The sequence below is a fragment of the Pelophylax lessonae genome (genome assembly GCF_965119305.1).
Source record: "Pelophylax lessonae genome assembly, chromosome: 13".
NCBI lineage: Eukaryota > Metazoa > Chordata > Amphibia > Anura > Ranidae > Pelophylax > Pelophylax lessonae.
Window position 1 is genome coordinate 123036091 of NC_138780.1, and position 21374 is coordinate 123057464.

Sequence of the window (21374 nt, forward strand, 5' to 3'; positions counted from 1 at the left end):
ACCTCGCCTTTATGAAACAAGCATTTCTTCAGTTTCACATAAAGGTTATGTGCAAGCAATCTCGATAGTACAAGTCTTACATGTCTTATGTGTTCAGACAGGGATCGTGAATATATAAGTATATCGTCCAGATATACCACAACACAGACATCTAGTAAGTCTTTAAAAATATCGTTTATAAATCGTTGGAAAACTGCAGGGGCGTTGCATAGCCCGAATGGCATCACAAGATATTCGAACAATCCGTATCTGGTTCTGAATGCAGTCTTCCACTCGTGTCCATCACGGATTCGAATGAGATTGTATGCTCCTTTCAGGTCCAATTTTGAAAAATAGGTAGCTCCACGCACCTGCTCAATGAGCTCAGGGATAAGCGGTAGAGGATAGCGATCTTTTATTGTGATAGCATTCAATTTCCTGTAGTCGATGATAGGTCTGAGACTTGAGTCCTTATTGCGAACAAAAAAGAGTCCTGCTGCTGTGGAAGAAGTGGAAGGTCTAATAAAACCTTTTTCCAAATTCTCATCCAAATAGGTTTTGAGATGGGAAAGTTCATCCTGTGAAAGAGGATAAACATGACCGAACGGCAATTTGCTATTTGGGAGTAGATCAATGCTACAATCATAGTCTCGATGAGGAGGTAATGCTTGAGCATTTTTCTCAAGAAAAACCTCAGAAAGATCCTGATAACATAGTGGTGCAATCTCATCTGTCACCATAGACAGAATCTTCCCGGAAGACGGGAGGTTACACGTATCCTCGCAATAGCAAGAAAGGAAGGCCAAGGACCGTTCCTTCCAATCTATGGTTGGTTGGTGTGTGTGTAACCAGGGAAGTCCCAACACAATGGGAAAGTGGGGTGAAGGTATTAAATCGAAGGTAATAGTCTCCCTATGAGACTCGTTAATAGTGACTAGAAGTGCTTGTGTCTGATCGGTGATCGGACCAGAGGATAACGGAACACCGGTAATAAGACTTACTGAGACAGGTTTAAGTTTAGAAATAATAGGAATTTTATTTGAAGCAGCAAAACATATATCAATATAATTTCCACAAGATCCTGTGTCAATCATGGCCTTAGTAGTAATCCTGTTCTGGTCCCACTGTAATGTCAAACAAACAAAAATGTAAGGGTTAGTGAATGAAGTTGTCAATCCCCCTAGGAGGACATGTGAACACTCACCCTTCTTTTTGTTGACTAGGGGACAGACATTTATCTTGTGATCCGGGGATGCACAGTACAAGCAGAGATTTTCATATCGTCTTTTGGCTTTTTCCATAGTTGATAGCGGTGGGCGTATGGTTCCTACCTCCATAGGAACGGGGTTAACGGCCGGAATCCGAGAGGAAACGGATAATGGCATTCCCATTTTCTCAGCCTTTCTTTCTCGTAGTCTTCTATCTATGGTAATACTGAGTTGTATTAATTCATCCAGGGTATTTGGTAGATCCGCTCGGGCGAGCTCGTCCTTAACGGCTTCTGATAGGCCAAGCCTAAATTGGGTTTTCAGAGATGCATCATTCCATTCTGAATCAAGGGTCCATCTCTTGAATTCCGCGACAAAGTCTTCTACAGGCCTCCTTCCTTGTTTCAAGGATCTTAATTGAAGATTGGCAGTACTCTGCCTATTGGGGTCATCATATAGGCTAGTGAGTTCTGCTAGGAACAAGGCATAGGAGTTGAGAAGCTGGTCGTTTTTCTCAAAAAGAGAGTCTGCCCAGGCTCGAGGATCGCCTGTTAGGTAAGAAATAATAGTACAAACCTTAATGTGATCAGTAAGGTAGGTACGAGGTTTTAGCAAAAAAAGTAACTCACATGCGTTTTTAAATTTGCAAAATTTTTTGCGATCGCCTGTAAATACCAAAGGGGGATTTATCTTGGGTTCAGGGGACTGAGCAGAGGTAAGTTGTGTCAGTCTAATTACCTGCTGCGACAGAGCCTGATTGTCTTCTTTTAATTCAGCAAGTGCGTGTATTAACGCAGTTACTTGCTGTTTTAATTGTGTCACCTGAGTGGTTATTTCTGCTGAATCCATTTGTGGGTTCGTTCAATCTGTAACGCTCCTGCGTTTCATGTATGGTGTGGATTTTCAGCTGCAGAAATATTCCACTTCATTAGTCATGTAAGAGAGATGCTGAGATACCATTCCCAACCTCAATGACTCATCATGTGTGGAAGGTCTTAATTCAGCTAGTAAATACACACACTCAACAAGCTGGTTCCTAGAGTGACTTTATGTATGTAGTAACACAGTGATGAAGATTTAAGAGACAGGTTGAGTGGAGGTGGTAGGTGACAGACACTTGAAGGTAAGACAGTAGCAGATGGATGCAGGTAGGTTTAGCAATCATGTATGGTAGCAGATGACAGAGTAGCAGGTGGACATACAAGAGAGATCAACCCAGTGCAGGAATAAGTAGCAGTAGTCTTAAGAGCTAGCAATCTAGATATGCAGATGTGATAAATAGTCTTTACTATGCAGAGCTAGATAGTGTAAGCTTAGTATAAGTTTATAGAGGGTTCCCCTGCGGGGTACTTAGCACTAATAGCAATACAGCCGAATGTTGGTTCAGGAGGAGCAGATGATCCGGAAGCGGGATGCAGGGATCAGCGCAGCGAGGTTCCGTCAGCGAGGTATGCTTGCAAGCACGAAAGCTTCAAGCCAAGTTAGCATCCAGGTAAGGGTGTTTGAACGAACACATGTGAGTGAGAACCGTCGATTTAAATAGCCATCTAGTCCGGCGCTGAGTGATGACAGCTTCAGTCTTAAAGGTGTATGCGCACCTTTCCAAAAGAGAATGGTGGGGCGCATACACTTGTGAAAAGAGTAATTTAGGGTACCAAAGGTACCGGAACATTACACCCCCATTCCCCCACCCCTCCCCCCGTCCCCCCCTCACCGGCTCCGGTGTCCGATCTATTTTATTAGTTTATTTTTAATCCTTCCAATATATTTATCCTCTTTCGGTTTAAGTTCCCCACATGTACCTACTGGCTCATTAGATGTAAGGGTTCCCGGCAAGGGCTCCATTTACCTCCCCACCTCCCAGGGTGTCCCCTGTCTCCAAAAAGAGAAATAAAAAAAAGGGGGAGAACCACCCCCCCCTCCTCCCCCAACCACCCACAGCACCTCTCCCAGACATCACATTATTATGCATTCATTTCCATAGGAGCTGGGCATTCAGAAAGAAGACAAAAAGTGTATCCCCATCTTAATCCCCGCCCTCCCCTCCCCCACCCCCCAGTTCACGTGTAATCAGATCAACAAACAAGTCCCCCTTTTCTACATTTAACTTTTCATTGATGCTGCCTTATTTTGGGGTATCCTTTTCATCCTTCACCACTCCCTCCCAATATGGCAATATTCTTCAAGTCCTGTTATTCTTATCAATTATCGGCCCCTCATAACAGTCTAGTTCCATATCAGAGGACATCAAACTGACATCAAGTCCCCTCACCTCCATCCCACCCCACTCCCCCAAATCCGGAGACTTGCTTTACTCAAGATAACCTCGAGCTCCATAGTTACGATAAAAAGTATGATACTTTTGCAAACGGTATAGTTTATCGGATTTAAAGTTATGACTCACACGACCCATCTGCCAGCTCCGCTTGGGGTTCCACCTGTTGCCTTTGGGGGTGGTTGTTGTGACCTCTATGAGATGTCTCTTCCCTCTGTCTTCCTTCTATGCGGAGTGGTACGGTCAGCCAGTCCTGCATCTGGATAGGATTCACTCCTATGAAGGCAAAAAAAGCTGGTAACTCTGATGGCATCCTCAACGTGAATGTGAGGGTGCCTTTTCCGCAAAAATACTGCCAGAGGGTATCCCCATCGGTATGTGCACCCTGCCCGCCGAGCAACGTCTAATGCTGGACGGAGAATGGCTCTGCGTTGCAGCGTTGCTTTTTGATAGATCTGGCAAGATTTTAATAGCCACGCCATCCAGATCCACTGTCTTCAGATCCCATGCTTTCCGTAGTATTGTTTCTTTTTGAGTATAATGATGCACTCTGCATTTCACGTCCCTCGGTCTGTCTGGGTTGATGGATCTAGGTCCCAGGGCTCTATGGACTCTGTCCAATTCAACCGTCTCCGGAGTAGCCGAGCCCAAAACTTTTTGGAAGATGGCCGCCGCTGTCTCCTGCATATCCTCTCTTCCTATGGTCTCTGGTATGCCTCTGATCCGTAAGTTATTTTGTCTGCTCCTGTCCTCTATATCCTCCAAGTGGAGCTGGATAGAGATAGCCGTACTGGTTGATTCCCTCTGTGCTTTTTCCAGTGCTGTTACTCTTGCTTCCAATGCAGAGGCTGATAGCTCACCTGCCTGTATCCTCTCTGAAGCTGCCTGTACATCCGCCTTCACCGCCTGCAGTTCCCGCCGATGTGTTTCCTCAATACGGAGCACTAGTGACTCTATCTCCGAACGGGTCTGGAGAGCCCTTAGCAGTGCCCGGATCTCTGGATCTGTTTGGGGTTGCGATATCTGCATTTGAAGGTCTGATGTTTCTGAGCCAGGGGAGGTAGCCATCGTGGAGATAGGTGCCGTGTTTGACATAGGTGTCTCAGAGCGGCTCAGCTCTCTCTCTCTCCACCCTTCTCCCTTCTGCTGTCTCCCACTGGGATAGCGCCCGAGTCTACCCCGCTTGCTTGTTGAGGGGTTCGGAAGAATTGGGCTATCGCCTCCCCCTTCCTCTTTTTGCCTGGTGTACGGGCAGTGGAGCGCGTCCCACGCTTTCCTCCTCTCTCTTTACCGGGGGTCATGCCAGAGTAAGTACACTGTAGATTATCGGGTCCGGCGGGGAAAGGTCTGGAGCTCGTTGTTTCAGAGTGTCCTCACGTGGCCATGTTCAGACCCCGCCCCCCCTATATAGTTTCTATTATGCCCCGCTGAGTTCATATTTAACCTGATGGCATGGAATCATCCAAATGTCTACAGCTTACTATGGAATGTTAACTAACGCATGAGATTATATTGCATTTTCACTTGGCAACAATGTAGATTGCCAGCTAACCATAATGCCCCTGTGTGTATCTATTAGAGCAACATTGGTTATGAATATTTTTTACTATTTTTTTCACCCTGCCACCCTACAAGTTCCCAAATGCGATAGTTAACCTATCACATTTACAAGTGGTACAAGACTATATGGCTTCTGTGATGGTATTTAGGAATTTCAGCATGTATTTCCTGCTCTTGATGAGGTTCAAATGTGATGTGGATTGGGAAAGATCACTTACTACTTGCACCATGCATAGGTACATTTATGGAGCGTTCCAAATTGCATGAATAAAAAAAGACTTGAAAGAATGGTACTACAATGTCTTCATACTGTGTCGGAAATTATGTCACCTGGCACTCAGATTAGTCAGGATAAGGCATGTTCCTTACTAACTTAGTAAAATGAGCTGGGCATTTTTCTATTGTTTTTTGACAAGCATCGCTCCTTCCATGTGCCCCTTGCTGCAAAGGCCAGTTTTAGGTTGGGGTGGTTGCCATTGTTTTTACTGTTGGCTAATTGGTGAAGGGATGCACTCGATATCTTTGCTGCCATTATGCTATTGCTGGGTGTCCAACACACCCCTATACCTTTAAGGAGGGGAGCTCCCTCCAGGCATACCTGCCCTCAATCCATCCATTATTATATATGTGCTCCAACTTTAGAGACTCTGAAAATTTATAGAGTAAGGCCCCTTTCATACAGGGCGGATTCTGTAATGCACATCCGCCTGCTCAGCAGGGGATCTCTCTGTGACAGAGTGGACACGGACACAGCTCCGCTGTTCTCTATGGGGTGGTCAAATAGAAACGGACTGCCTATCCGTTTCCATCCCACTGTCAACTGATTAACTGGGTGGATGGGGAATGGATCTGCTTTTGGTGGACAGGTTGGGATCGGATGCTGGCAGGTGTCATCCACCTCTCCATAGAGAACAGTGGCTGATCCAATCAGGTCCACCTAAAAATTTGACAGGCGGACATGATTGGACCGCCCCCTGTCTGAAACCAGCCTTAGGACTGCAGTACACTGGGGTGCCGTTAAGTTGCCTCTGCAGCTTACACATATATTTACAAATGTGTGCAAACTAAACCCCTGGTTTTAACATGAACTGTTAGACAAGACAATTTGGTTTGTTGCAGGCTGGCTGGTTTGTGAGCTGGGAATTTTTCTCTGTTGTTTATTGACACGTGTTGCCCTTCCATGTGCTGATTGCTGCAAAGGCCAGTTAGAGGTTGGGGTGGTTGTTTGTACTGTAAGGTATATTCCTGCCCAGCTGAAAGTTTTGCAGGTCAACCAGAAAGTGCAGTGTAAGGAAAAGTCAATGTTAATGAGTCCCTGTATAGTCATCATCCTTCTGTCCCAAAAAAGACACATTAGGGGGAAATTTACTGAAACTGGTGAACCCAGAATCTGGTGCAGTTCTGCATGGTAACCAATCAGATTCCAGGTTTTATTGTCAAAGCTTAATTGAACAAGCTGAAGTTAGAAGCTGATTGGTCACTATGCAAAGCTGCACAGATTCTGGGCGCATCAGTTTTAGTAACCACCCCCCCCCCCCCCAAGGATATTTCCTAAGTTTCATCAGCATCAGGATGTTACAGCAATACAGCAAGTTACACATTTATGGACATGCAGGGCTTCTGTTGGAAATCATGGGGCCCTGTACAGCCTACCTAGCAGCTCCCCCCCCCCCCCCCCAAATATATCAAAGCAAAATTTTCACTTAAAATACACTAAAATCATTATTAGCGGACACAAACATAACAGAGAACCTATGTAAATTAACCCTTTATCAATTTTTAAAACAATTTTATTTTACAATTTTAAAAAATTATTGATTACAATGTTTAAAAGTCTGGGGGTGTCAGACTGACAGGGGGGAACATGGGGGGATCAGAATCAGACAGAATTGGGAGGGAGCCGAGGAAGCAATTACAGGAACAATTCCCTGTGTCCGTGTCTCTCCCTGCAGAGGGAGAGAAGCAGGCTTTCAGCTGCTGCAGAGAGTCACATAGGGCTTCCTTCTGTAATTGCCCCTTCGCCCAACCACACCGGTTCCCTGTGCTGTTCGGGCCCCCCTATGTGCCTGGGCCACCTACAGGAGGACTGGTGCCCCCCCCCTAACACAGTTTACTTAGGCCCCTGTACCCATGGACCAGAGTCCTAATAAGGAATGGATCCTGGGTATGGTCTTTGATATTATAAATAGTCTGCAACTATACTCACAGCAACATTGTTAAAGTGCTGACGTGATGAATCACTGATTTGGCAAGGAAAAAGTCTATAGTATATTACAACCTAGTGACCATTGTACTGCCTGGTAATGGATGTACCTTTCTGGCTGCGGCAAACAGTAGTTTATGCAGGATGGGAGTAGCAAGCGCACGGAGGGTGGAATTTCCTGTAAGGAAGAGATGTAATCATGAATCAAGAAGTGTTTTCACTAAAACAAATAATGTCACAACCAAGAAAAACACATCTTAAATGTTAAGAAGATAAGTTATGGTAATATGGAATTAGAGACTTTGAATTTATTATCTTTTTTGTCAAGCACTTCAGACAGGCTACACGGAAAACCAGCAAAAACAGTCTCACAACGTACTAGAATTAAATACAGTTCCAGCAGGAATTGCTAAATAGATGAGGTCACGTCATATTTTAAACTACTTAAATTAACTGTGTTCAAGCAGCCTGTTATACAGTGTTAATTTCTTCGACTACAATATTTTTGTCAACTAAATTAACACTATTTTAATCGACTAAAATACAATTAAAATTAAATTCAGATGACTAAAATATGACTAAAACTAAAATGGCATTTTAGACATAAGACTAAAATACGACTAACAACTAAAATGACATTTTAGTCAAAAGACTATCACTAAAACTAAATTGAAAATTGACATCAAAATTAAATACTCCTCTGCTGACCATTTCTAAATTGGCAACACAATTCCATCCAGAGCCTGTAATAATAGTACATTAAAGTTTAAACATCTATTGTACTACCGCATAAGCATAAGTAAGGGGCATCTACTAAGCCGCTGAAAGAAAAAAATTTAGAAAAAGGCTTTTCTTATATTTTTTCTCAATATTAATGTTGGTAATATATTCAGGTAATATGTGCAATGACAGCACAGCCAAAAGAGTTTACAACTTTTTTTTTTTTTTTTTTGCATTTTAAACTTGCACTTCTGTTTGTCAAATAGCAATACTTTTGTTTGTTTATGTAACTTGGTTTTATTTATAAAGACGTTATATATCACGATGGCTAAGCCCCCGTTCACATTAGGTCGCTCCGACTTAGGGGGCGACCTGTGAAGTTGTGTGCAGCACAACTTCGGCGCGACTTGCACGGACTTCACATAATGGAAGTCAATGCAAGTCGCCTCCAGGTCGCCCCCAAGTAGTACAGGACCCTTTTTCTAAGTCGGAGCGACTTGTGTCGCTCCTATTAGAACGGCTCCTGTACTACACAGTGGGAGCGACGGTGCACGACTTGTCAGGCTGACCAAGTCGCCTGACAAGTCATACCAGTGTGAATGGACACTTAATCTGTGTCTGTAGTGCATGTTCAAACCTTAATACCATAATTAATAACGTATTAACAGATTTTTAATCCAGGAGTATATAATTTGTTTGGAAATTCTAGAAAAATGTTTAAATAATGCATTACAATTAACTTAAACCCATTTGATTTGTAGTTGACTAAACGTATGAGATTTTAGTCGACTAAAATGTACTGGAGATTTTAGTCGACTAAAATATGACTAAAACGAAAATAATTCAGATGACTAAAATACGACTCAAAAGACTATAAATAAAACTAGATCAAAATTTGCTACCAAAATTAACACTTCTGTTATGTTACTTTATAAAGGCAGTCAAGTATATACTATTTGCACCAATGCTGACCACTGCTAGAGAAGGAGCCTAATGCTTCCCCACTAGTGCGTATTAAAGGGAAAGCATAGCATATTTTAATACATATTATTGTGTATAGTGAAAATATTATAGCAGTGTTTACAGGAAGAAGGTTAATTTAACCACTCCCAGACCGCCCCTTTTGTATTTTCATCGCTACTTTGACGTTAAATACCAGGGTTATGGCAGGAGATAGCTGCCATAACCATGGTATTCCTCTACACAGCCGGCGGTCCTCTTTCACAGGACCGGAGAGACGTCATACGTCGCTTCCACCAAACGGCCTTAAAGGGCCTATTTTATTGGGGATTTAAAAAAATTAAGTCTTTTTGACCCCAGATCTCACATTAAAGAGGACCTGTCCTGCTTATTTCTACTCCAAGGGATGTTACAGAAGAGGACGCATATGTAAATGGTGTTCAAACCACACTTGTGAGGTATCGTTAGAGCGAGAGCAATAATTCTAGCCCTAGACCTCCTTTGTAACTTTAAACTGGTAACCTGTATACATTTGTAAAGCGTCGCCTATTGAGATTTTCAGGTACCAGATTTGTCGTCATTCCAGAAGCGTGCACAATTTTGAAGCATGACATGTTAGTTAATTTACTCGGCGTAACATTATCTTTCACATTATAAAAAGAAATTGGGCTAACTGTACTGTTTTCTTATTTTTGAATTGAAAAAAGTGTATTTTTTCCAAAACAAAAATTGCGTTTGTAAGACCGCTGTGCATTTACAGTGTGACAAAGTATTGCAACAATCTCCATTTTATTCTCTAGGGTCTCTGCTAAAAAAAAAAAAAAATATATATATATATATATATATATATATATATATATATATATATATATATGTAGTTTCTGTATCATAAAATACAGATTTTAACTTGTAAACAACAAGTGTCAGAAATAGGCCTGGTCCTTAAGTGGTTAAAGTGGAACTAAACTCTCTCGATCAACAATAACTATTTTAACCCCTTCATGCCTAAGCCTTTTTCTGACACTTGTTGATTACTAGTTAAAATCAGTATTTTTGGCTAGAAAATGACCTAGAACCCCCAAACATTATATATAGAGACAATAAGGAATAAAGCGGTGATGATTGCAATATTTTATGTCATGCTGTATTTGCACAGCGGTCTTTCAAATGCAATTTTTCTGTAAGAAATACACTTTCATGACGTAAAAAAAAAAAAAAAAAAAAAGAATTGTGCACATTCGCGGAGTGGCGACAGACTAAGATACTTAAAAATCTCCATAGGCGGTGCTTTAAAACATTTTTACGTTTACATGTTAGAGTTACAGAGTAGGTCCAGTGCTAGAAGTATTGCTCTCATTATAACAATCGCGGCGATACCTCACATGTGTGCTTTAAACACTGTTTACATTAGTGGGCGCGACTGTTCCCAAGCACCGAGGGATAGGGTGTTTTTTTTGACACCGTACCTTCACATTTTTTTTTATTATCACTTTTATTGCTGTCACAAGAAATGTAAACATTCCTTGTGACAATAATAGGCAGTAACATGTACTCTTTATGGAGGGATCTGGGGTTTACAAGACCCCAAGTTTGGCTGTTTTGAATACTGTCATTTGTTTTTAAATCTGGCGCTTTGAAGGCTTCAGTACCTGGAAGTGATGTCATAACATCTCTTCTGGGTTACGAGATTTGTTCAAAGCCAAATCTGTGCCAAAATTTGATGGGATGGGAGACCCGGGCGGAGCAGCGGAATGTGGCGGGAGGGGGGGAGAAGTCCCCTCCTGATGCTTGTGATAATGACCGAGCGTCTGATTAGCCACATCAGTTGTTATCACAAGAAAGCCGACTGTCTGCTCTAAAAAACGGTACTGGGGTGATGCTTGCAGCTGTATTCATCACCCCAATACAATCCCTTGAAGCCGAAGGACGCATATTTTCTTTACTTTGGCGTGAAGAGGTTAATCCTTATGCCGCTAGCATTATTAAATAGATAGGGAGATATAGCATATTTACTTGTTCTTCGATTGCTTCCTGGTTTCTGGCATAGGCTACCTGAGCTAAGGGTAGATGGATTAAATGAAGTAAACGCTACATTAATCACCTGCCCTTATTCAAGATGGCCACGGCTAGAAATGTTGGGGGGGGGGGGGGTCTAAAAGTGATCTCTCAACAAAAAAAAATACATGGGGACATGGAAGGATGGGTGAGTTAGATTTGAATATTAAACATTTATTTATCATAATTTTCAGTTTGTGGTGCTCAGATACAATTAATGGTTGTTAACCCTTACCTTTACCTAGTGAGCAGGTGATATACGGAGATGAAACAAATCCTCCTACATATGTTTTACCTGTTTTTTGCACCCATTTGTCTTGTACATCCATGTAAAACTCAGAGAATAAAAATGTTTTTCTCAGACTTGCTAAGCAGGGGGTGGGGAGCTGCAGTTACACAGTGTACAAGATCTCTGAGAGCTGATTGGAGGGAAAGGACACACCCCCTTCACACAGCACACAGGAATAGAGCTGAGGCTGTCAATCAAAGGCTATGTGCCCCCCCCCCAGTTACCTTTTTAGCTCTTGGTGTCAGGAAAACTTATCAGAAGCGACACATGCTAAAAACAGAGGAGTTAGACAACAGAGAGAAATTACACTCTGTGCTTTGGAGAGAGGCAAGTGAACACTATAGAAATATGTTCTTTGTTCAGATTTCATTTTTGAGGTTTACAGACACTTTAAGTTCCACTTTGAAGAAGAGTTCCATTAATTATTTCTGATAAGAACAGCAAGAGGTAAATGCAAGGGGGTAGATTTACAAAACCTTGAGCACTTAGAATCTGGTGCAGCTGTGCATGGTAGCCAATCAGCTTATTCAGTTAGGCTTTGGGAATAAAACCTGGAAGCTGATTGGTTTATATGCAGAGTTGCACCAGATTTTGCACCTTTTTAGTAAATAACCCCCACTGTGTCATTTCCAAGATCTAGCTCTCTTTAAATGAAGCATGGAGCACAGTGTTACTGTTAGCTCTCTTCTTCTTACCTCTAATATTTTATGAATGATATCTATGGGGCCACTATTTGCAGCAACTAATCCCGTATATAAAACAGCCATGGAATGAAGTAGAAACTGCAAAAAAGTTTTGTGCTAATATTTTTGCTGCGCTCACCAATTTTGAAATGCTGGATCTAAAACAATACAATTACCCCCAATTTACTTTCCAATTGTGTTTCCTTTACCTCTCCTTTAAAGTCATTTTTAAAATGACCTTTAATGCTTTGAAAAACATACTCTTTCATTTTTTTTAATGTATTAAAATCTATGTCCAGCCCACACTTCTTCTTTTTAGTTTTTGGGGAAGGATTAGAGATTCTGTTTGAGTTTTTGCCACTATTTGAGTCTCACTTAAGCTGGCCATACAAGGAGCAAATTTCTTTCCTGCAACCACGGGTTCCAGGAAAGAAATTCATTTGATTCCCCCATCAACACAGAGTGTTGATGGGGGAATCCCTTCTACCGGGACATTGTCTTCTGCCATTGTCTTCTGCAAGCAAATCTGGCAGGCTGGTTCTACCCAAGTTGATCGATAGACCAACATGGTACATTCAAAATGCTCATTAACCGTTCGAATCTCAGCCGGTTCCTGCTAAACCGGCCGAGATTCAACCGTGTATGGCTGGCCTTACTGTCACAATGACAAAAGTTTCACAAGACAGGAAGGAAAGGAAAAACTGCAATAGGATCATAAACTGCAATAAAAAGCTAGCGACCATCCAATCCATCCAGCAACCTACCCTTTTGCCAAAAATAATGGGTGCATGGCTTATGGTGATATACGTTGAAGCTAGGTAAAGAAATATCTAGCATGCCATATGTGAACCTCAAAAATTATTACAGGTACTTATATTGCACTGTCAATTTATGCAGTACTTTACATATATATTGTACATTCACAGTAGTCCCTGCCTCAGGGAGCTTACAATCAAATGTTCCAAGCTCACATTCATACTAGGGCCAATTTACCTACCAGCGTGTCTTCGTAGTGTGGGAGGAATCCCTTGTAGGCACAGGGAGAACATGCAAACTTTGTTCAGGTAGTGCTGTAGTTGGGATTCAAACTAATGACCCTAGTCTGCTAAGCAGAAGTGCTAACCACTTAGCTACTATGCTGCCCAACATGTATTTCATATTTGGCATGTTGGCTATTTCTTTACTAAGCAATAAACAGCTGACAAAACTTCTAGCTTCACCTACTTTATAAAAACAAACAAAAAAAACCCTTACATTTGTAATTCTATCCATGTGGTTGTTGGAGATTTTATTGCACTACTTGTTTGATGAAAGGGGAAATCTCTGTAGCAGAGTTTTAGAGAGCAGTAAAAACCTGATGGGGTTCGAATGTTGCCCCACTCTATCCAAAACTGAAAAAGGTTTGGCAGGACATACTGTTTACCCTTCACTTTATATAGATTCTATTTCTTGGTAAAAACTAAGTCTCCCCCTCTTCAGTTATGGGGCAAGCCCTAGGCCCGTTTCAACAAGATTGGATCCGCCTGTCCGTTTTTCAGGCAGACCCGAGCGGGCCACCCATTGACCTCTAAGGGGAGGCAAATGTCTGCTAACACCCGCCTGGCATCCGATCCGACAAGATCCCCTGAAAACAGACGTAAGGCTATACGTTCGCAATCCGTCCAGCTAGTGGGGTCAGATGGGATAGGATGAAAACGGACAGGCTGTCTGTTTTAATCTTATCTCCCCATAAAGGCGAGCAGGACTCTGTCATATACGTCTCTGCACAGTGAGTGGAAATAGACCTTGCCTGAGCAAGCGGAGTGCCTCCAAGTGGATCCATGTGAAAGGGGCCTAATGATCTAACTTTTCCAGACCAATTTCCCTTCCCATTAATGGAGTTACAAGTACTTCCTACTCTTTTCCAAGCACAGCTTGGGCCAAACTTGCAAGCTATAGTGGCGTTTTAAATATATGTCAACAATATTCCCAAGAAGGCATAAATGGCCCACAAGAGTCAGAAATTAGCTGAACAAACATATGCAGATTTAGCCTTTTACATTAGCAGTAAAAAGCTTACGCAGTGATTATAGCAATTAATCTTCATTTGTTTATCTGTACAGAGTAAACCATGTAGACTAATTTACCCTCCAAGGGCTTATGCATTATTGGTCAATAGATTCAAGTCAAAGGATAATGTGAAAGAAAACAGATGACAGAGGATCAATATGAAACAGCAAGTACAAAAGAAATGTATCAGCTGGTCAATTCATTGCATTGCATCGTACGTTGTTTTGTTCCAGAAAAATTGGATTTTTGTACTTACAGAAAAAAATCAATTTCTCTGAGTTCATCGATGGACACAGCACTCTATAAATCATAACTACTGGGTTATATTGCCTCCTCCAGGAGTAGGACTAAGCGGAACAAAAAACACCTGGCCATGCCCATGAGCCGTCCTCAGCTGGTATATAACCCCCTTCTATGCTCTAGGTAATCAGTTAAGTAGCAAGCAGTATTTGAAGTATCAGAACTTCATAGAGGGGTGAGTGCTATGTCCAACAATGAATTCAGAGAAATTAATTTTACAGTAAGTACAAAAATCCCCCTTTTTCTCTTTCATTCATCGATGGACACAGCGCTCCATAAATCATATCTAGTGGGACGTCCAAAAGCAGTGACAAAAGGAAAATAAGGGGTGGGGAAAATAACCCAAGGCTCAACATAAGAGCCCTTAACCAGGACACAGAAGCCTTAAACGGGCCACAGGAGCCCCGTCTGAAAAATAAAGGTTTAAAAAAAAAAAACCCTCAAGAGGGAACAGCCCCTCTTAAACAGCAGGCTACAAAACTTTGCGGCCAAAGGTAGCATCCGCAGATGCCAAAGTATGTACCTTATAGAATTTTGTAAAGGTATACACGCAGGACTAAGTGGCCGCCTTGCAAACTTGCGATATTGAAGCCTGATGACGGAAGGTCCAAGAAGCACTCAGCGCCCGAGTAGAATGCGCCGTGACAAGGAAAGGTGGAACCTAAACTTTAATGGACAGACAGAGTCACCATCTGTCTGATCCACCTGGAGATGGTAGTCAAAGAAGCAGCCAGCCCTTTTTTTGGTCCGTCCATAATCACAAAAGTCTGACCTCCGAAAAGGCTCAGTAGTTGCCAGATACACCCAAATCGCACGAACCACATCCAAGGTGTGCAAAGCAAATTCTGTGGGTTGAGCCGGCTTGGGACACAAGGAAGTCAACACAATGTCCTCATTTAAATGGAAGTCAGAGACAACTTTGGGCAGGAATGATGGATAAGGACGAAGAACCACTTTATCCCTATGGACCACTAATCAGGACTGTGACTGGATAATGCTGGCAATTCAGATTACTTGCGGGCCGAGGTAATAGCCACCAAGAATGTCACCTTCTAGGATAACGTAGGCAAGGGAATCTCCCAAATATTCTCAAATGGAGGTTTCTGGAGAAACAAAAGTACTAAATTTAAATCCCATGGCAGCATAAGAGAGCGTACAGGCGGAGCCACATGTCAAACCCCCTGAATGAAGGTACGAACGAAAGAGTGCGTGGATAGGGGTCACTGAAAGAAGATTGCCAAGGCAGACATCTGGCCTTTCATGGTACTCAAGGCAACTTCTGATCAACGCCTTGTTGAAAAAAGGTTAAGATCCGAGCCATAGAAAAGGATCGAGGATGAGCACCAATCGACTCACACCAAGAAATGTACGATTTCCATGTATGATGGTATATCTTGCTGGAAGACAACTTCCTCACCTTCCCCATAGTAGGGATCATTGATCCAGAGTTCCAGACAGACCTCTATCCCTCCTAAAGGTAGGACACATGTTTAGAGGAGACTCTGCTGTGCACTCTGCACCGGTCTCTGCAATGGGACCCCCCCTCACTATACCCACACTGCAAATTGCAGGGCATGCACCTATTGGTCTCCTACACTGGGACCCCTCCAGACTACCAGGGCGGGACACATACTATCCCAGGACCCTTACAGAGTGGGGATAGTGGGGGAGACCCCAGGGGCCTCTGCTGCATTCTCTGCCCTGGGACCCCCACCAGACTCTAGGTCCAGACAGGGGGGAATGGGAGTGGGAGAAGCCCAGCTCGGTGAGGGATTTAAAGATTGGAGGAGGAAACCTGCAGGCAGGTTCGACCATCCCTGAAGGTTATCCACGTCCACCCCAAAGAAAACCACCAAAAGGTGAGAGGGGGAACTGTACTTACCTTTCAATGGTATGGATAACGCTCCACGCAGAACTCCTCACCATCGAAGTAGGGGAGCTGTCGGCCAAGGGACCGATGCGACTCAGACCCAAGCCCGGTCAGATGCGACCCTATGAGATGTTTAACTCGCAAGTCAGCCTCTGTCTGTGAGGCTATGTCGCGGCCGACCTAGGGCTTAGTTGCGGTCTGAACGCACTTGCTGGCTGGGCTGGGGGGACCACTGGATCTATATTATCCAGCCCGTCGTCCAGCCCGGCATTTCATTGTAGATCTCCCATGAGAAAACAAAAAAGATGTAAGGAAGTAGAAAATTGCTAGGACCAGAGATCCCAGCTGGGAGCCTAGGTCCTTACTTCTGACTAGACAGATTAAAACTGATTACCTAGAGCAGGGGGGTTATGAACCAGCCAAGGACGGCCCATGGGCGTAGCCAGGTATCCTGGAGAAGGCAATATAACCCACTAGTTATGATTTATGAAGAGCTGTGTCCATAGATGAATGAAAGAGAAAACAAAAAAGGGGTCAATTCACTAACCTTTATTACATACAATGTTGGTGTTGTGTTTGAATAAATTATTGTATGAGATAATTTAGGAGAAAATTCATTATGGAATATGAAAATATGTAATGTGGGATAAATATCAAAAAATATTGAAAAATATTACTTTTAAAATGCAAAATTTCAATTTGCCTAAAAAAGAAATATTTATCTCATGGTATAGGCATTTAAAATGTTAGGAATGTAGGAAATAACAATCAGTGAATTCTGCAGTGGCTGGTATGTCAAAAGAAGAAAGTGTGAGACAGAGGGGAAATGCAATGTCAGGAATGTAAATAATTTGTTCCACTACCAGAGGGACATCACTCCATGAGTTAAGACCCACCCACTAAGAATGTTTTCATTGTTTCACAATTCTTAATGATCTCACTCTGGTGCAGCGTTAAAGCCTGTCATTAATTGAGATAAAACAACATAAAAAATAATACTATAATACAATATAATATTATATTAAGTGCTAAAAAATTGCAAAATAGAATACATTTGCTAAATAAGATAGGTTTAACTAAATTAAGAATACATGCAATATTTAAATCTTGTATAGATTTGATATTTGATTTGTTCCCTTAATAGCATATAATATTTAAAATGACAAGGAATAATGTTTTGGAGGGTGTAATGGGAGGGATATAGATATTTTGAAAAGCAACCAAACACAACTGAAAAGTTTGGACACTTTGGACAAAGTTTCCCTAGACATCACCATGAGTGGGGAAAATAAAACCTCGCCTTCCAGGCACATCCCCACACAATTTCTTTCCTCTATGTTTTCTTCCATTTATATGGGCCTAAAATATGAATTTACAATAATAATAGAAACAATAATTTATAATAATATTTACTAGTAACTGACATTCATATAACCCAGTGGATCTTAAAGCAGAACTAAACTCTCTCAATCAGCATTTCCTTTTTTTAACCCTAAAGCTGTTAACATTAGTAAATAGGTAGGAAGGTATATCATATTTACTTGATTCAACCTTTTTTTAAAACATTAAAACATTTATTCAGTTGCTTCCAGGTTTCTGGCCTAGGCCAAAATCATGTCATACACCCCAGAAGTCTTCAAGAACATTTTTTTTTTTTGATCTGGAGAATGGGGGGGGGGGGATATGTCAGCTAAGTCTGCTTGTATGCCTAAGCAAAAGGCAGATAGATTATAGGAACCAAATGCTACATGAATTGTCTGCCCTTAATCAAGATGGCCGCAGCTAGAAATGCTAGGGGGTGTTTTCAAACTGGTTTCTCAGCAAAATAAAGCATGGAGACACAGATGGATGGACGGGTTTGATTTCAATAATAAAAATGAATTAAATAAGGTTTTCAGTTTGTGGCACTCGGATAGAGTTTAGTTCTGCTTTAACCTGTGTTACATATACCCCTGTGAACTTTGTCACATATAGGGTTTTTTTTTTTTAAATATTTTTTAGTTTTTGAATCAATGGAATTTACTAAAGGAAAACCACATTCACTGGTAAAATTTAAATTTTTCAATCCTGCTCCTTTCAGTTCTTTTTTTGTCACTACGTTTGAAAATGTTTGTTAATTTGATCCCATTATCTATCAGACAATCAAATGAACATTCTGACAATGAACATGTTCATACAAAATCTACTGGTATATGGCAGGTTTAACTTTTGCTGCCTCTGTAATATGTTGTAATAAAAAGAGGGATGGCAGAGTGGATAAAAATAGACCCTGCAGTGTATGGAAATGAGTCATACATACAACAAGGTCAGAAAATAATGTCTAAGTAGACGTAAATCTCTGGTGTCAAACTTCCTTGACTCACCTAGCCTTCATATTTCTATGCAGTACCTAAAAGCTAGTGAAAAAAAATATTCTGCCAGTATTCCTATTCCTTCACCTGGGAATATGCAGACAGTTATAAAATGATCAAGTTACATTTTTTATTGCGTTTGATAAAATCACTATAAAAAAGTAAAACTACGTCTTTTACCCTCCCATAATTACCTTCCACAGCAATGTCCACATTTAGATAGGCCACGGTTCGGGATCCCAAAACTTTTTCCATTTCCTGTGGAATGTAAAATACAGTTATTCTAATCCACTCCACATAAGTACATAATACCTAAGAAGAAAATACAATACAAAATGGGGACCAGTGTCTTTTAGCCCTGAGACCTCAGCCCTGGTAGTTTTTGTCTTGTGACTGTTAAATGTCAGCACTGATAGTTCTGTAGTTTTATAAGGTCAGTACACATGCTTAGAGGTAAAATTAAAGTTGAGGATTAGGTTAAGGGTTAGATTAGTGTTAACGGTATGGTCAAAGGCTAAAGGTTTTTTTTTTCTTCCAAAATATTTTTTGTTGAAAACTATTTTTGAAATTTTTAACAAAAGAAACACAGAAGTACAGTATAATGAGTAACATGGTACAAAAATGAACAGTTACGTACATATGCAATGTGGTTTAGCTGGGTAGGGGGAGAATGTTTTATCATCCAAGAAGTAAGTTGAACAGTCCGAGGTAGGCCTTGTGATGAAGTGCGTCTGCCCTCGGTAGGGGGAGAGCAGCGCACAAACCATACCCGCTCCCCATCAGGCTCTTCAGGTAAGGTCCATCTGAGGGGCATGTGTGGTGTAACTTGAATTAAAGGGTTATGATTAGGCTTAGCATTTAGGAGGCATAGTTATGTTAACTGTTAACATAACTGTTCGGTTAAGTTTTAGGGTTCAGGTTAATGGTTAAATATTATAACTAATTGCTAGGAGTTATTATTAAGTGTTTGATTAGGGGTAATGGTTAAATGTTTTTTTTTTTTGTTTGTTTTTTTGTGCTGGTTTTACAGGTTAGGTTAAGTGTAAGTCAGTAATGGGTAAAATATCAGCTGTAGGGTGGCCACAGACAATGCTGATAACTAGTCGTTTGTCTTCTACCTGTTCATTATTTCTATGGGCAGATGGGCAAGCTTCCTCCACGCTATGTAACTGGTACCCTAAAGTCTTCTTTCTAAAGCTCTTTTGCCAGTGCTCACAAGCTAACTTTATTAGGTACAATGCAGGACCAATAGTTCTGCATTGTGCATGAGGACATTGAAAGCCTGTCCACAATTTGAAGTGTCAGAGAGAAGAGGGGAGTGCTAGAAGCCTGCCAGAGTGAGGAATAAGGTAAATCTTACAGTCCATTTTCCTATCATTAGTGTTACCAATCATTTACCCTTTGTAGCTTGTAGGGCTTGTAAGAATAATTGGAGAAAACTGATCTTTTGCATCTGGCTCCACAAATCAATATTTTCTAATCAAGCTCTGCATTACGTGTAACACATTTAGTGCAATTGGCTTATGGCTTATATGGTACAGTATGTAGTGCTAGATGTCCAAAAAAAATGTCCAAAAAAAATATCCTGGTGTCTCATTACATTTTAGCACATTTCATAATGAGAATCCTAGTGTTCAGTTGGTCTGTAGGGCTAATGTAGTTACCAGAAGTGTTTATTTAAATTACCAAAGCTTTATTAGGAAGAAAACAAATTTACAGTGTAAGCCCAAAGGTTACATATGAATTCACATTATATAGAATCAAAATGCATGAAGGAAGCAAACGTTTGAATAAAATAAACATCAGTTTAAAACAAGTAAATGCTATAACAGGAGGAACAAAACATTAGATTTTGTTGCAATCGGAATGAATAAACCATCAAGTCTGGGAAACAACCAGAGGGTCTATGTCACAAGATATGGACTGAGTGATAAATATAGAAGCAAGAAAATGTGTGGCTCCTGATAAAGGGAAATGTGAGCTTTTGGAACGAGAAAGGAAAAAGAAAGGATTAGAGAAAGAACAGAGAAAGATGGGAGGATGTCGGTAAGGGGGAAGATGAGAGAAGCATAATGGGGAACTATTGGAAGGGATTACGGGTCAGGGAAGGTAAGAAGGAAAGGAGAGGGATCTGGCAAAAGGGGGGTGGGGGAGGAAGAAGAGAGAGGTATAGTAGAACTGTTTGTTACAGCTTTAAACATTTAAGCTGGCCGTACATGGATCAAAATTCAGCATGTAAGTGGGTTGAAATAGCCAGTTATACGTTGTCCCAGATGGGAGGGTAGAAGGTAATGCCTTTCCCAGTTCTTTGGTCTTTTGACAGTTTTTCTGGGTTTGACCCACTAGTTCTGTGTAGTATGAAAGGGATAGTGGTCCATACACAGGGGAGCTCAGAGTCTGGGATTGGAGCATTCAGAGCCCAGGATTAGAGAGCTGGGAGATCCAAAGAGGTTCAGGAATTGCACCAGGCCCAATGCTCGTAAGGGAATAAGATAGAGAATAACACCTGTCATTCCATCAGAATGGCTCTGATGAACTCTGTATTACACGAACACTACCTTCACAGGTATGCCAGGGCAGCACACAGCCTGTAGTTAGGATTAGGGAAATAGGGAAGAAGTATGCTTTTCAACATTAGACTTAATTGCCTTTTTGCTCTTTTCTGAGTTAAGCTTTCTGAAAAATTGTCCTTGCCTGGTCTGAAGTTACTAAAAGGGGTTTAATGCAAGTAACCAGCATTCATAGTGAACAGAGTGGGTATTTTTTTTTTTAAATAATATTTTATTGAAGTTTGTCAAAATAACACGGTTACATATACAGTATCGCAAGAATAGTAAACAGCAATTGGGTATAAGATAAATCACTGTAGATA

The 21374-nt window shown here is 41.3% G+C and overlaps 1 protein-coding gene across 1 annotated transcript in view; it reads right to left on the reverse strand.

Annotated features, from left to right (window-relative positions):
* Positions 1-21374, reverse strand: part of LOC309569260 (putative N-acetylated-alpha-linked acidic dipeptidase) — a 256771-nt gene that overhangs the window by 82985 nt on the left and 152412 nt on the right. The window contains exons 11-12 of the mRNA XM_082275019.1: positions 18697-18760; positions 7336-7403 (exon numbers count right to left, since the gene is read on the reverse strand). Of these exons, the coding sequence (XP_082131145.1) occupies positions 7336-7403; positions 18697-18760 (132 nt within the window). The remainder of the gene's footprint in view (positions 1-7335; positions 7404-18696; positions 18761-21374) is intronic.